General features: G+C 35.1%; 1 protein-coding gene across 24 annotated transcripts in view; it reads left to right on the top strand.

Annotated features, from left to right (window-relative positions):
- The window catches only part of ERC2 (ELKS/RAB6-interacting/CAST family member 2), a 522,744-nt gene that overhangs the window by 458,654 nt on the left and 47,953 nt on the right, over positions 1-16,137 (top strand). For 20 of the 24 annotated variants that reach the window (XR_013955471.1, XR_013955472.1, XR_013955473.1 and 17 more), the window contains one exon: positions 3,701-3,892. The exons of 3 other annotated variants lie outside the window; for them this stretch is intronic. Coding sequence is in view for 16 of the 21 variants with exons in the window: in XM_080605891.1 (XP_080462017.1) it covers positions 3,701-3,892 (192 nt within the window). In the remaining 5 variants the exon portion in view is untranslated. Of the gene's footprint in view, positions 1-3,700; positions 3,893-16,137 lie in introns of those variants that run through there. One more of the 24 variants, XR_013955475.1, reaches the window with a different exon arrangement.

The following is a 16,137-nucleotide window of genomic DNA, read 5'->3' as shown; positions in this document are numbered from 1 at the left end:
CAGTAACAGTACTGATATAGATATCTCAGATATTCCGGCTAATATTTTTATGTATATTTAGCCTAATATGCACAGAATTGTTCAGGACAGAACTGAAGATGTGTAAAGATGTGTAAAAGTTGTTAAAAAAAAAAAAAGTGTAAAAAAAAAAGGGTAAAGATGTGTAAAAGATGTAAAACTCCAAAAGTTTTTGGCTTTATTCACTTGCTGAATCCTTAAGCAAATACTCTTGTGTTTTCTACATTTAGACTCTCAAAAATTATTGCCTTTATGTTATAAAGGACTCTGTTTTACATGACTAACGTGGCATGTTCATATGAGACAAAATGCTCTTCAGTGTAAATCGGGGCTACAGGATTTACCTAAATGATTGTTGAGTTTGAAAGTTCTATAGCAAGGCCTTTATTTAATGCGTACATTTATCAGCTAAAATCTCAATCACTTGTATTATGTCACTCACGGCTGGAAAGAATAGCATCCTGCTGTTTGTGAAGCTGATCTCCTGCTGCTGTTTAGCCACTTGTAGGATTCCGTCCCAATTCCTCTCATCCACTGTGTTTCAGTAGCACCTTATTTGGACTCACACATTCTTTTGTTGCTCTGTTTGGGATGCTCTGTGAGATGAATTAGAATTTTAATATTTCATTCAAAACATAAGGAATCTTTTTGTTAAAAGAAAGTATAAGGAATACTCTTCTCCGCTCCCTAGGATAAAATTTCTACACATGCGCTGTATTGTTTTCTTTCAAACTATTGTCCAGAAGTTGGGGCACTATTTCAATATATTAGTTTACTTTACATAAATCAGATCCAATTTGAGGTTTAGTGTTGCAATAAGGCCTGCTACCATCTTAAATTGTTTCTTTCCTGTTCCTCATTCAGAGTTCAGCATTTCTTGTTTCCATTATGTCAAAGGTTTACTGATATCTTTTTGAGCTGCTTCTGTAAGTCAGGCCTAATTAAAGCAGAGAACCTGAAGGACTCCAAAAATGGTGTTAGAAATGACACCAGAACACAAAGTGCACTGTAGATATTTTTCTGTTACTTTCAAGAAGTCAGCTAAGATTTGTATAGACTTTGATATTTTGCCAGTAGCTATTTTCTGATAGCCACATGAAGAGAGATGTAGAGAAAAAAATTTAAAACTTGAATGGTATACCTATATATACATTGTCTCTCACTTTACTTCACAGCAAAGCCTATTAACTTCAGTGGAGTTACTTGTGTCTAAGATAGCAATTGAATAAACAGAGTAGCAGAATGTGATACTTTTTAAGGTAGAACGCATAGGCATATACTTGCTTTAAGAATTGTTCTTTAGTGAATGGGATTTGATTTACTGAAAAAAGTGGTTGAAAAAAAATGGTTGAATTATTTACCCTATGAAAATAAAGAAGTTCCTTGTCCGAAATGTAATATTGCATTAGTCTCTTGTAAAATAAAAAAATAAAAATAAAAATGGTGCGGTACATGTAGCTTACCTGAGTGTATGAAGAAAATGAAGGCATTATCCAGGTGAAATACATTTCAATAATTTCATATAGTGTTTTTCACTTGTACCAAATTTCCAGCACTGGAAAATTTGGAACAGTTTTTAGAACATGTACCATGTTTGTTTTAGCTGTGGCTTTCTGCAGTCCAGATTTCCCTCAGTATGCTGGATTATCGTCATCAGGAGCTACTGGTGCCAGGACCTGATGAGAAACACCATCTCTTGAAATGCCATCTCTTGAATGGGGTTAGAAAAGCAAGCAGAAATTGGAAAATACAAGGGTTGCAGCAGTTTGATAAACTACAAACAAGTTTTACAGCTAGCAGTGGGACAGAGAAGATGATAAAGAAAAAGGGGGAAAGAAAAAGAGTTCTAAAAGTGAAGGTGAAATGGGAGTGAAGTAAAGAAATGTAGGAGGAAACAAAGGAAACCATATTGAAGAAAACGAGTGGGACAAAGAAAAAAGTAATCCATGGACTCTTAGCTTGCTTGTTTTTGGCATGTAATGTGTGTATGATTTGTTCACAAAAGTGTTAACATTTGTAATGATCAAAAGGTATAAGAAGGATAAGAGTTTTTAGCAGGGGGGGTTATTTTATGTAATACAAAATGATTTGTAAGTGATTCATCTAGGCAATATTAGCTTGAAGACTTTTGTGGTTCTGCTGCTTCTTTTCTGTTTGTACTTTAAAATTAATTGAAAGCCTCATTGTTTTGTTTAAACTGTGAAAGCTTCCAAGGTCAATGAGTGAGGTAATTGACCTGCCTGTTGTAGGACAAAAATATGTATGTTAAATTGCATAATTAGTTTTAATTACATAATTATGGTGTTTAATGTGTGGGGGTCAAAGGTTACTATTACATTTAGAAGTCATGGCAAGAAACACCAAAATAAGCAACACAGTTTAATTCTTCATTTCTTTAGGATTTTAGAAAAGGGGCCCACTGTGATCTATCCTTGACCTTGGGTATATGATGATTATAGCAAATAATATATTGCTGTTATACTTTTTTGAATCATAGAGACACCTTTGTAAATGACTAAGTGACTTCCAAAGACTTCATTTAAGTTTAAAGTACACGAAAGTTAATCAACAGTGGGAACTCAACTGACAGCAATTTAATCTGATTGGGTAAGGTAATTACATGATTACCAGGAGTGTTTATGTATTCACAAGGATATTTTTATTGGGAAAAAAAAAAAAAAGCTAATTTCTTTCTTACTGAGAAGAGAAAAAAAAAAAAAAACAAATTTTTTGTCACAGATTAAGAGGACATCCTTCATTCCTTGAAATAGCTTCTTTTCAAATTTTAGCAACAACATGAACTCATAATTATTTGCAAATTTGCACTGGTTTTGTGCTATGTGTTCCTCTATTTCTAAACTAGAAATAATACAATCAGTTAACCTGTTTTGTTTAAGAAGCTTATTGCTGGCACATTAATTATATGAAAGCCTGAAGATGTCATGATGCTTGTAATTTGTGATCTGTTTTACTATGTGTGGACGCTTGCTTAAATACAGGTTGATTTCACCAAAGTTAAACTTAAGTGTCCATTTTACTAGTGGATATTTTTGGGCATGATGGCATTATTTGCTTTTCTGTGACAGCGAGAAAAAAAAAAAAAAAGCTATGTACAAGACAATGTTCATAAGTGCTAGAAGAAAATTTTCACTCCAGGTACTCTGAACGGTCATCTAGAAAATTCTCTTTCAATCTAATGACAGTGCAGGGAGTGTTAGAAGATGAATCTTTGTTAACAAACATTAACATCTGTGAATACCAACCTGAAGTGCACTATAGATTAGTGTCCCACTTGACTAATAAACTATGACTTGCTCCAAAGCCTGTTTAAGTAGTGGGCCAGGCTTGGCCTTTGCACTTTGTGTGGTTGTGTTAGACACAAAAAAAAAAAGAAACTAAAACTTACAAGAACAACTTAATATCTCATGGGAAACTGTTAAACACATTCTGCTAGTGGAAATGGGTTGTAATTTTCTTAAGGTTAACTTCTAAGGAATTAAAAAGTTAATGAACTAAATGTTAAATAAGAAATATATTATTTTTTGTTAATGAGCTACATCGTTGTAGGATGAAGTTATGATACATTTTGTATTATGAAAATAATTTGTTTTCCCTTTTACTATTTTTCCCTACTTAAGTTCTTTAGAAAATATTACAATTTTGAATTGTTTTTCTAAACCAGATGATCCAGTCACTGTTGGAGGCACATAGCCACGGCAAAAATCTCATGCTGTACATTGATCACCTGTCCAACCTTTGCCTAGAGTGTGATCCCCAGTTCCTTCAAGAGATCCATCTTTACCTGTCTATAAAGAAGAAGAGGAGGAGGGAGACGTCTGGGATATTCAAGTATCAAAATTTAACACCAGAGCAGGTTGAATCTCCATTTATATTCTCTATATATGTTGCTAGTGTTGACTTTGGCTGAAGTTTTTTTTCAGTAATTATATAGTATACTCTGAAGTGTTACCAGCATTAAAACATTTTTGTTTAAACTCCTCACTTACAAAAATTATACATGAATTTTTCTTAGTTCTGTGGTGTGAAGCTGAATCCAAAGTCATTCTACTCTTAGCAAGTTAGCTAATACTGAGCATGTGTGGCAGTCTGTACTTGTCTCTTGAACATATGCTTACCACACAGACCAAAATGGCTTGGTCAAAACTGTTCAGTGTACTGTAGTTGTACCATTCTGTATTTAGCATGAACAATTATATTCAGGTCCTCGGCGAGTGTGCTAATTGCCATTACGTTGCTTCAGACGAGTTAAACTTGCTCTTTCTTCCTCTTCCATTTCCAAGAGGACTTTGATATCCACAAAACAGACAGAGTTTCACTTACTGTCCTAAGGACTGCCCCTTTAGGAGTCTAGCTCAGCCCACACACAATCCTGGACTAGGTCCAACTTGTTCTTTGAGCAAAATGTGAGCCTCTGACCTCCTGGGCCTCCAGCAAGAGTGCTGCCTACTGAGCCACCAGTACCCAGGCCATCAATAAGTTTTAAATGCCAGTTGCAGACTTCACAGAGATAATGACTTCAGTGTGTAAATGTTTTGTTGTGGAGGCTGCAGTCTCACATATGGCGTGACAGAGTAAATATGCTAAAACCATAGAGAGCTCTTGCATAACTTGCCTTGACATAACAGTTTTTGTAATATGTTTCAAGGCATGGAATATTATTTAAAGGGACACAGTTATGTAGGCTTAGGCCCAAAATGAAGCTATTATAAAAAGAATGTTTAGCAAAAACAAAAATATGTCCATGAAATTGTTGGAGTGGGAATTTCAGGGTAAACTTGCTTGGATTTAAGCAGTCTCCTGCATGACATTGCACTGTTGTACTAGGGAATGAGAACCAGAAAATGAAAATACTATTAAGTGAGAATCAGAAACTGAAACTGAGAAGAATTAAGATATTAGAGGTCTACTACTATTGCTATAACTTAAAAATCAAATACTACCACATCCTGAGAAAGATGAGATGAAAAATATAAGTTCCAACCTAGTAATTCAAAGCAGCATTATTGACACAGGTAAATAAATGGACTTGAATTTTTATATTATTTTCAACCTGCTTTCAATTAAGTTATTCTATTATATATATATAAGTGTGAAGTAAAATTAATATCAAGTAAGCTTTAGGTTTTTGGCATGTTTCAGTTTTATTGATGTTGTTCATTTTCAATTTAGCATTAAAAGCACATAAAAGACATGTTGATGTCTTTCATTCAAAAAGAAATTCAAACTGATAAATGTTACTGTTACCCAAAATGTTATTTATAAGCTTGGATCAAGAGGGAAAACTTAGCTGGATTCAAGGCAGGACTTGTATTATGGAAACGCTGTTAGATAAATTGCATGAGCCTTCTATGGAGCAAAGGCCAGGAACCCAGGACTCTTTTTTTCCAGCTGAGTGCCCAAATCACTAGGCTACAGACTCTTGCTCCCTCTTGTGTTCTCTCTCTGGCCTAATGAATCTTGAATTTTTTTCTGTACAATAATACAGCTTCTACAGGAGAGCTTTAATATATCCTTACTCTCATCCCAGGATTTAACGTGGCCTGTAGCCTAATGATTAGAACATTCTGCTAAAAGACCTTACTTTCAGTCTTGGACTGAAGAAGGAATTAACCTGGGGATTTTCCTTTTGGGTTGAGTAGTCATGCTGCTAGGCTACCAATGGCTGCTGCTCATGTACCACTTTAGAAAGGAATAGCACCTGAAGAATTCTGGAGGAAACCTGCCTGGCTGGTGACCGTTAGGCTGGCTCTGAGAACATCTGTTGGATCAAACTCCTAACCCAGACAGGGGGATGGGTTTTGTTTCTAGATCCCAGTCAGGGTTAGGTGTAAGCTGTGCAGTGAGGTGTTTGCTCCTGTTCAGGTAGGTAATGCTCTGGCCATGCACAGAGGTGCGGATCCTCTTTCTGGTCTAACCACAGAAAACTGTAGTGTTTTTGGAGAGCAGATGTCTCCAGGCTGAGAAAGGGGCCTTCAGATTTACCATTATGGCTGGAGGTGCCTGAATTCTGCTGTTGTCCCATTTTGAATTCCCTTATCTTTAGGACTGTTGTTATTTTAATTTAACAGCTCCTTTGAATCTAGAACTGAGGAATTTTATGAATCTATTTTTCAAACATAAGTTAACTTTACAGAAGCTTTTATAATTAAATGATAGGAAGAATTTGTGGTTAAAAAAGGCTTTGACATTTATGAACAGTAGGCAGAGTCTGTTTTGAAGCTTTAAAAAAATTAAATTACTTAAAATGTGGTAATGTTTTTGATGGAGTTCTTCAGAGCAGCATGTATTAATCTGAACTCAGGAGTATTCAACTAAATTAACACCATTGCATTTATAAAACAAATGTTTGTCAAAATTTCTGACTTAATTCGTAGGTTATAATTTTATCTTTTTCAAGATGTGTATTTTTAAAATGGCTTGCAGTGCAGATCCTTATTAATGCAAGTGCCTTTATCTTCCTCTGTGGAATTATTCTGGTGAGTAAGTCAATGCCTAAAATCAACTAGGATGAGTCTGGTTTTCTTTTTAATAGAAATGCTAATTGCAAAAATGACATCTGTGAATTATTTTTAGTCTAAAGAGCTACAGACAGTATAAAATTAGAACCGTGGATTTGCTTGGCAGTTCTTTTATTATTGTTTCTACCTTTTAAAACATTGGAGGAATAATGTGATTCATTGCCCATTCCTTTTCTGGCAGTAGATGCATCACCTAGTTTGGTATCCAAGTGCATTACATTGTGAACTATTGTGAACTATTGCTGCTTTGTAATATGGTACATTGGTGGTGAGAATGGAAACTTGTATTCATGGAAGGCTGTTGTTTTTAAAGACTACTCATCTTCTGCCTCCACTAGCGTCTGTTTTCATTGCAGTGGAGCCTTTCTTATAGTAGGATAGCACTCAGCACAAGTAAGAAGGATATAATCTGTATCCTGAAGAAGGTGTTCACTGACTAAGACAGGACATTCATTGTCTCATAATCTGTGTTTAGAAGAGCTACCATTTACAGCATAACACAATTTCAAACTATCTCCCCTTTCACAGTGAATGGAAGTTAAAATGATAAAGATTATGAATTAACATCATATTAATGATTTTATAGTGCATGGGGACCTACTGATGTAGTCTGCTTCTTTAGTACAGTGTTGACTGATCTCTCTAGAGGAGATGCCAGTGTGTAAAAGGTGGAATTCACATATCACTGTTATGAATGTGGGATGAATAGCTAAAAAAAACACTAACAGCCCATGTAATGACAGAACAAGGGGAGAGAGGACTGAATGAAAACAGGAAAATTAAGTAGAAGCGCAGAGAAAACTGTTAGAAACAGAAGGGATTTTTGGTTTTTTAGTCTGTGAATTGATAGAGTGGTAAATTTTGGGGGTGAGTAGATGTCTTCACGGATGAATAAAGTTTCTATATGTAAGGATAAACTATATCACATAATACCAGTTGATTTGAATTGGTGCATTTTGGGAAGCCCTGCATAAAGGAGTTAAGATAATTAAAAGTTTTGATAAACAAGCATTTTGATAGAGCTAAAAGGTAATAGTTGAATGTAAATTAAACTCTAGAAATGAAAGAGAGACTTGCTGTTAAAGTCACATGAAGATTAGCAGTTTGGGAATGGCATATTTTCAAGATTACAGGTAGGATGGGTAAAAGGAAATCACAGTAAAGATGACTCATTTTAGTTAGAGTTCAAATTAAAGGCCTTATCTTCTGAGGTATGAAAATTATCAACTGCATCATTGCTTAGCACAAGAAAATTAATATGAATGCTGTTAATGTTTTCACTTCATCAATTTTAAATGAAAAGGCTTTTCATTTCTTTGCATATTTTTTCCTCTCATTTTATGTGAGAGGTTCATTGGTGAGTAGCAATGATTCTCCAGCCTTAAATCGCTTGATGTCTTGAACAGAAAGATGTTTCATGGCCTGGTCTCACTGTCCCCTCTTTAGTCTTGTGACAAAGAAAAAAGGGAGTGTTCACAAATGTCTGATACTTATTTGCATTTGCTCTTGCCAGTAGTGAAGCCGATTGGAAATTTTTCTGTTTAACAGAGTTTTTGATAGAAATTGTTGCTTTATCAGTCCTGAAAATCTCTCTCATATCAAGGGTAGTTAAAGAAACTTCTTTAAACAAGCTTTAATTCCAAATAGCCAATAACTAATTTATTTAAAATGAAACTGCTCAACAAGAAACCTTGAGAGAAATCTGCATTACAATACCCAGAGCCTAATAGTTAGGGCATTATCCTTTAAGACATGTGACTTTGGTTCAATTTCCTTTTCTGAGTCCAGCTGAATAGAGACTTAAACCCAGCTGAATATCTAATGCATCCAAGGCAACTGTCATTACCACTCGACAATTGTCTGTGATAGGTTGGGTATCTCTGCTTTTGTAGAAATCGTGAAAGGATTTGTCCTAATACTAACAAGACCTTTCTGAAATCTCTTATAGGCTAGCAAAGAACATTCGTGAACAGCTTTAATCATAAGCCTCAGGCTCTGAAGAAATGCCTGTAATAATCATTATTTTATATATTCATACCAGGCAACATTTATTAATCTGGACTCTAAACTAAATCTCAATCTAAGACTCCATATAGATCTGTTTTTCCATGGTTATTCCTGTTGGCTGTCTCAGGTTTTTCTCTGTTTTTCCACATTTTAACAGGTCAACCAAACCTGTCTAGCAGTAGTGCAACAATGAACTTAATGGCATTTTTCTGTATGGTTTTGTATCTCTCTATTTTGGCACCTTATACTTTATTTTAAGAAAGTGAACTCTATAGTTATGACTGCTGAAGGTGCTTCTAACCCAAAACCTGTTATAAGTAAATTGATTGTAGTTGGCATGTTGTTTTGCAATATGCAGTCGATGATGAATTCCATGAAACTACAGGAATCAGGATTGCTTTGTGCCCTATCAGTGTGTAGGTATTCTTCTGAGATTACCAAAAGGGATTGGTTACCTTGGTAATGTGTCCACCAATATTTATTGTGTCTATTTCTTTACACAGGCTAACATTCATCGCATGAGAATGTTGGTCACAATCATCCTGAGCTGAATTTAAATTAATGACCTAAAGGTTAAAGTCTCTGTTTCCCATTACCACTCCCTTGGGCTGTCCAGTCCCCCAACAACTGGGTTTAACACCATTTTCAGTTTATCAGTATCTTTGGAAGAAGAGTAGTTTTTTAAAGTGTTGATCTGACAAGTACTATCAATATCCTGTTTAAAAAACGGGACGTCAGTATGATTTTGCAGCTTGTCAATACTTGATGAAGATCTGAACAAGTATTCAGATGCTAGACTAATGACTTAACTTGTCTGTTAGATAGATTTAATCCAGTCATATGGGAACATAATGCGGTGTAGCAGCCCAGTGAAACATGAAGCTATGAGAACAGCTGAATAAATTTAAACACATTTTTAAACATAAAAACCTTTATCATAAAAATCTGATAATATAGAAGAAAAACTAATAACACTTTCTTTTGGTTTTGTTATTCTCTACAGTAGTTGAGAAGACAACTTTTCTTGTGGTTGCTGACTTTAAAGAAGTAGTGACAATTTCTAGCGCTACTTTTTGCCCCATATGAAGTCTATTCTTTCTCACTCATTAAGGAATGAATCTGGTTTCTGTTTTATTCAATACTGTATATACATCTCACCCATAAATATTTAAACTAAGTAAATATAGAATCTTAAACATGGAATATGCTTTCATTCTGAACTGGTGGCTGTGGGGGAAGGTAAAAATATTTTATTCAAAGACCAGTGGTCCCTTTGGAAGAGAGAAAAAAAGTGTTTTGCCAAAAAATTGGATATCCTTTTGCTTGTTGTAGGGCAGCAAACTTTTTACTGGATTATACCTGTATTGGTGTATTTATATGTGTAAAGTTCAGACTATAAGGAAAGGGTTTGCAGATACTCACTTCAGAAACGCATGGCTAGTATTCAGCCTCCATGTCTGGGGCTAATTTAATTCTTCTTCTCCATTCAAAATGCCTCACTCCTGCCTACAAATGCAGAACAGATTCCCTTGTAATTTTCTTTCTTGGAAGTACAGTCATTTTATTCCTAACTGGGAATAGCTTGAAATGGAAATACATTTGTGACTGTGCTTAAAAACAAACACCAAACAAAACAAAAGCAGGGATAATCTGAAAGATAGGTCTGTAAAAAATTGATGCAGAAAAAATGAGGCATAATCCAAAGTATGCAAATGAATTTTCTTCAGGAAGATTTCCTTTAGCAAACCAATTTTTGGAAGTAGCGTAATGTGGCATACCTAGAGTACTTCATTAATTTTATCTTTATTGCCAGTCAAAACTATAATGCAAATTCATGGTTTTTATTTGATCCATGCATGCTAAGTTCACTGCATGTGTAAATATGCAGCAGATCTAGATCCGATTCTTTTCAAAAACGGTCGATCAAGAGAGGTGTAAAAAAAAATTGTATTATTGTATTAAACTGAATACAATTAATACTGGGCATTTCTGCTTTATAATGTTATGAATGTGTGACTCTGTCATCTGTATATTACTCAACCTTGTTCCATATATATTGTACAGTCTGAGGTGCTGAGGGATACTTAATGTTGCATCTCAAGGCACAGTTCTGCCGAGGCTTTTATGAAAAAAGACAAGCTCTGTTATGTTTTGGAGTCTATGGTTTAAACTATAGCTTGTGTAGGTGGCCAGTGGGTTAGACCAACTCCTGTAAAGTCTGTATCCATTTGCAGCTAATATCTTGTTGAAATATAAAGTAAGCTTTAATTATAAAAGAGAAGGGCAGATACAACTATAACACTTTACTATTTACAAAGCAAGATCATACTAAACCTCAAAATAGAAAGGGAAAGTAGATAAAGAACATTTTATTATGCATTACAGAGACATAATTAACAAACCAATAAGAATCTCCTTTGTTGAATTTGATGAGGTGGAATAATTAATTTTAAAGGGGAGACAAAAATCCACCTTTTATTTTAATTGATTTTTTATGTGTAGATCAAATGCCTAAACTGGATTGGTGGTAAAGACTGCTTTATCTAAGTTTAGTAATGTTTCTCATTTTTCTTTTGGTTCTATAGATCAAATAGAAAAAGATGTGAGAGAACATAAAACAGTTTAATCTGTCCTTGTCAGAACAGCAGGGTAGAACAGTATTATCAACGAGATTCAATGGTTATTGTTGACTTGTTTTGTGCTGTTTCCATTTTGTTCATAGAAAGCAATGGCAATGGCTTTATTGGTTTATAAAAGGAAGATTGGAATATTTTAGTTATGTCCTATGTAATTAGACCTAGTAAAGAGTTTTTTGGTGTAGAGTTTTTTAAAAAACTTGGTCTGGAGCTACCCTTTTAAGCTCGGCTGGTTGAAGTGATACAGTAATGAATCCTAAATTCAAACATTATTTCTTAAGAGTCTGGCTCTGTTTTCCAAAATCACATTGACAGATACGGGAAGAGCAACACCCTTCTTTGGTCTTAGATCAATACTGTAATTAAAATGCAAATACTTTTGTGTGTTTCCACAGCTGCCATAGAAGCAGCAGTCACACTATGTTATTTTTTTTTCTTCACTTTATCTCTACCAGCCAACAAATTCAGTCTCTATTGACACAGAGCCTTCAACATGGAAAATCAAGACAGAAGGAAAGTGTCCTGTCATGTCTCCCTGTGCTTTCATATCCTGTCTCTTCTAACTTTCCTTTTGAAATTTTCTACATCAGCTATGCAGTTACTTTGACTACTTCCTTCTACTAAATTTGTACAGTGAATCTAGACCCCTGAGCTGCAAGTACCATTTTGGTATAAACATAGGCTCTTTTTCTCTTTGTGGGCATCTTAACTTTGCTGTGCAGAATGAGGTACAGTCCCTTTGTCTGTGGTTGTAATATACTTCATTAGTTTCCAGAAGACAATAACTTGCTTTATTCCCATTTTAGAAGGATTAATTATATTCAGAAAAAAAGCACTCAAATAGCAAACAGAAAAGGAAACCAGATGTTACAGAGTTACTTAACCAGTGTTATTTGCGGACAAATATCTAAGTTACGTGATTTATTTTTTTGTGAAACCTGTGGAAGCTGGCTACCGAGTGAATAAAATATCCAAAGTATATATAAAAATATATTTTACCTGATAGTACCATTCTTTTACCTACCTATTACAAGTAAGTACTTTATCAGTTCTTGGCCAACAAATCTGCAAAAGTATTTGATTAGGATATTAACAGTCTCTAAGGCATGTTGTGTACAGTCATGGATCATAAATAGGTTTTTATTGCATAAGGCACAGTTGCATGTTTCCAACAGTTTCAGTTTTGTGTGCTAATGAAATAGTCTAGTGATAAACCTGTGCAAATTTGTTTTTCATATAGATGCAGAATCTAAAATAATGAATGTTTAGAACAGGCAGATGAATTCATGTTCTGAACAGAAGTATTTAAACATATTTCAATGAGAGCAAGCTTCTCTTCTAGAAATGCTGTTTTGTAAAACAGGCACATGGAATTTTTCTTATAGAAATGGTTTGCATAGGCTGTTAAGGAAATATTTGAGAGCATATAGAAACCTGTTTCTATATGTTTTAACTAAATTTCATGCCATTTAGTACCTGTAGGATTTGTAAGACTTGTTCTTACATACTTTGGAAGTACAGAAGCTTCCTGTTCCAGTCCTTAAAGGTCAAACAATAACTGTATTGACCCGTTCATCATTTCTATGTTCTTGTCATCTTAGAAATCCTGAACTGTGGTATCTCCCTTAATTTGTCTTCCGGCTGTTTTCCTGAGCACTTAGAGTTCATCTTCTGCCAACTACTCCTGTCAAAGATAATATGCGTCAAGTCATTAATAGAAATTTTCTAAGTGACAAATGTTGCAATATTGCAGTTAGTAATATCTCAGCACTTGTATGGCTTTGCCTAGTATTCAGCTTTGGCTAGCTAATTCAAGGAAACGTCTTCTCTCTATTTTGCCATATTTGCTCTTTTAATGTTTTTCATCCTGCATATCAGTCTCTCCTTTCTTGTGGCTTCTAGTGTCTCTTCATTCTCTTCTGTGGTCTTTCTGTTCTGTTCTCCTTTCCCTCTACACCCTTTTCCAGCTGCAATATTCCTTCCAGGTTTTCAGATATCAGCTTCATTTGATTAATTTTTAAGCCTCTCTCTTTTCCCTTCTTTTTCTTTCCTCATTAGTAACATGCAGGTTCTTCAAACTCTTCTCTTCAAAACTTAACCCCTGGCTTTCCTAGGTTATGTAGTCTATCACCAGCCTTTTTATTTTTTTTTCCCCACTGTTTTTTTTTCCCACTTTTCCAAGAGGCACAGTAATTTTATAACAGTTGGCGTTACAGCAGTTTTCATAGTTCTGTTCTGACCTCCCAATTTCCTGTCATTTGGTCCATGAAAGTGCTCAACCTGATGGACTCTGAGCTCAGCAGAGTCAGGGAAAGTATGTAGTTTCTGTCACCAGAGACGGTAATAACCTGTTACTCTTTTTTTAAAATACCATTTCCTGTTTATGGGAACCCATTATTGCTGACAGTTTATTGCAAAGAGGCATCATTCTTAAATGTACATTTGTCTTAAGAAATTTGTGCACTTTCTTTTACTATATGCAAGACTTTTTGCTTTATATACCTATTTCCCTTGTCTAAAAGTAACTTGCAGAAATGGTGATAATTGTTAAATGGTTCTTGTAAAATTGTTAGTTAATTTCAAAACTGAGTAAAAGCATTGATGTTTTCATTAGATCTCAGCACTAAAGAATGCCCGGCTTTCATCATAACAGAGTTTTTAGTTCTGTGTAAGCCTAAATACTTTGCCCTTGAGAGATATCTTACTGTCACCTGCTCCTAATAGTGGAAAGCTATTTTTTCAGCCCAAGGATTTTGTTTTGTTTTAGAAAGGAATCTTTTTCTTTTCTTACTCTTTAGCAGACATCTTTGATGTGGGACAGAATCCATTTGATGTAAAATAAGTCAAAGCCTGAGATACTATTAAACATCCCTTTAGTTGAAATATATCCAATTCTAGATAAGTAACTCAAATCTTCTCATTCCTGCACTTGTTCTCTATTTCTCTGTTAAACAAATACCTAGATTTCCAGGCAAACAGTTCTACTGGCTGCGTCATGAGCTTCTAATAGCTAGCACTTTGCTGATGAATAACAATGTAGTGGTAGGTAAAGTTGTTTAAAACATTCTCTCAATATAAATATCTAAGAATATTTAATCTTGAATTACAGATACATCAGTCACAGACAGTAAGTTAATGCTGTTTAGCGTAAAGTAGAATTAAAAAACCTAAGTGTTTCTCCTCTCTGCTAAACAATTAGCAGAATCAATTTAACTCAGAATGTCAGAAAACCTTTAAAGCTATATTGGGTAAATACAGTCTGGATTTATTTGGGTGTAAATAAGAATGGCTGTCACATTCACCAAGCTACAGTTGGCTTATACTTATAGCTTTTTTTTTTTTTTTTTTTTCCCCTTAAATAATGCCCTGTTTATCTTTAAAGGGCACACAGATGTAGGGCCAAATCAGATTTTGCTTGAAAGGAAGGAAGGAATGCATAAATAAATGCATTAGTACCTAGTTCAAGCATATTGTTTTAAACTCTGTGGGGCTTTTTGAAATAGTGATTGAGAATATTGCCAAGTTCTTCCAGTAGATATGATTCTTCAGGGTGAAAAAGGAGCGGGAGACATATTTACAGGACTAAGAAAAGCTTTGAAAAGAACCAGATACATAAAGCGAGAAACAAATCTCAAGGTGTTTTACATTTATTTCCTGTGTCCTTTTACAACCAAGAAACTGCAGCCCCTACAGAAATCTCATGGAAGCCTTGGGTATATGGCATCTCTGGAAGTCCTACAGTATGCATCTCAAAACAGAAAAAGAATGGCTGCAGGTATTTTTTAATATCTGTGAATACTCTGTCTGGGAACCTATGGAAGACCAAGAGTTGGCATCTTACCCAAGTCATTCTCATCAGCTGGCAGCAAGGTACTGCACTGCACCGTATGTGCTTCAACCCCATTGATATAAAATCTTCCAGGCCCTATCTCTAAAACTGGCCTCTCAAATACATTTCTGTTATGTCATGCACTACATTATGACTAGTTTTGAATCTCCTTGGTACTTCCTGTATTTATGCATTCTGTCTCCAACTCTCCTCTCATGTGGCAGCCTAGCTGGGACTGCTGCATGGCAATTTGAGTATTATAATCATAGCCTCATACTGTGCACAGAGGAATTTCTTAAATATTTGCCCCTTACTCATAACATAGGTGTGAAGATTACAGATAAATGGAAAAAAAAATCTTCTGCACACTTCCTTTCTTTGCTTTCATCTTCATGTTTCAGAATCATTCATCTGAATTTTTCAAGTGGTACAGTCCTCTTTCATTCTTCTTATTCTGATGGTGCAATGCCCTCTTAGGTAGGGCGCATTTGTGTTTTTTAGAAAGTCTATAGCATTTTTCTGCTTCTCTTCTTCCCCTGAAGTTTTTTTTCATTTCCAACACTGTAGGTTCTTCAGGGCTTGGTGCCTTTTTTTTTTTTTTAAACAAGAACTAATTCTACTGATAACAAATACTGTCCTACTAGAACAGAGCTGGTTCCATGTTTCAGCTGCCCTTTTGATGCAGCATCAGGCACCTGAACATTAGGTGTCTCTTACTGATGCTAGAAAAATGACAATTAAAGAGATAGTGATAGATGTGACCTAATTAACAGAACTCTTGACATAGAACTAGAATGTATTAGATTTATCTTTCTGCCTTCCCTCAGGTTCAGATTGAAGAGACAGATATAAGCTGTAAATTGTCACAAACTGCAAAGTGATCTACAGAGCGTGTCTCCAGACTAAGAATATCTGTGCTGGATTTGACACAACATAACATGACAATCTGTAATTCTTGGCAGAGACGTAGGACATTCTCACTTGCCTAGTTATCTGAACTAAGCTGCTGTGAAATCACATATTCATGTCTTTTAACAAGATGTATAATCAAAAATCCCACTGAGAGGATACCCGTTTACACCAAAACCTGGATAAGTTACTTGCTGCA

Source organism: Anser brachyrhynchus (assembly GCF_964034855.1).
Source record: "Anser brachyrhynchus genome assembly, chromosome: 10".
NCBI lineage: Eukaryota > Metazoa > Chordata > Aves > Anseriformes > Anatidae > Anser > Anser brachyrhynchus.
Note: the sequence above shows the minus strand (reverse complement) of the source record. Positions and strands in the feature narration are given on the sequence as shown.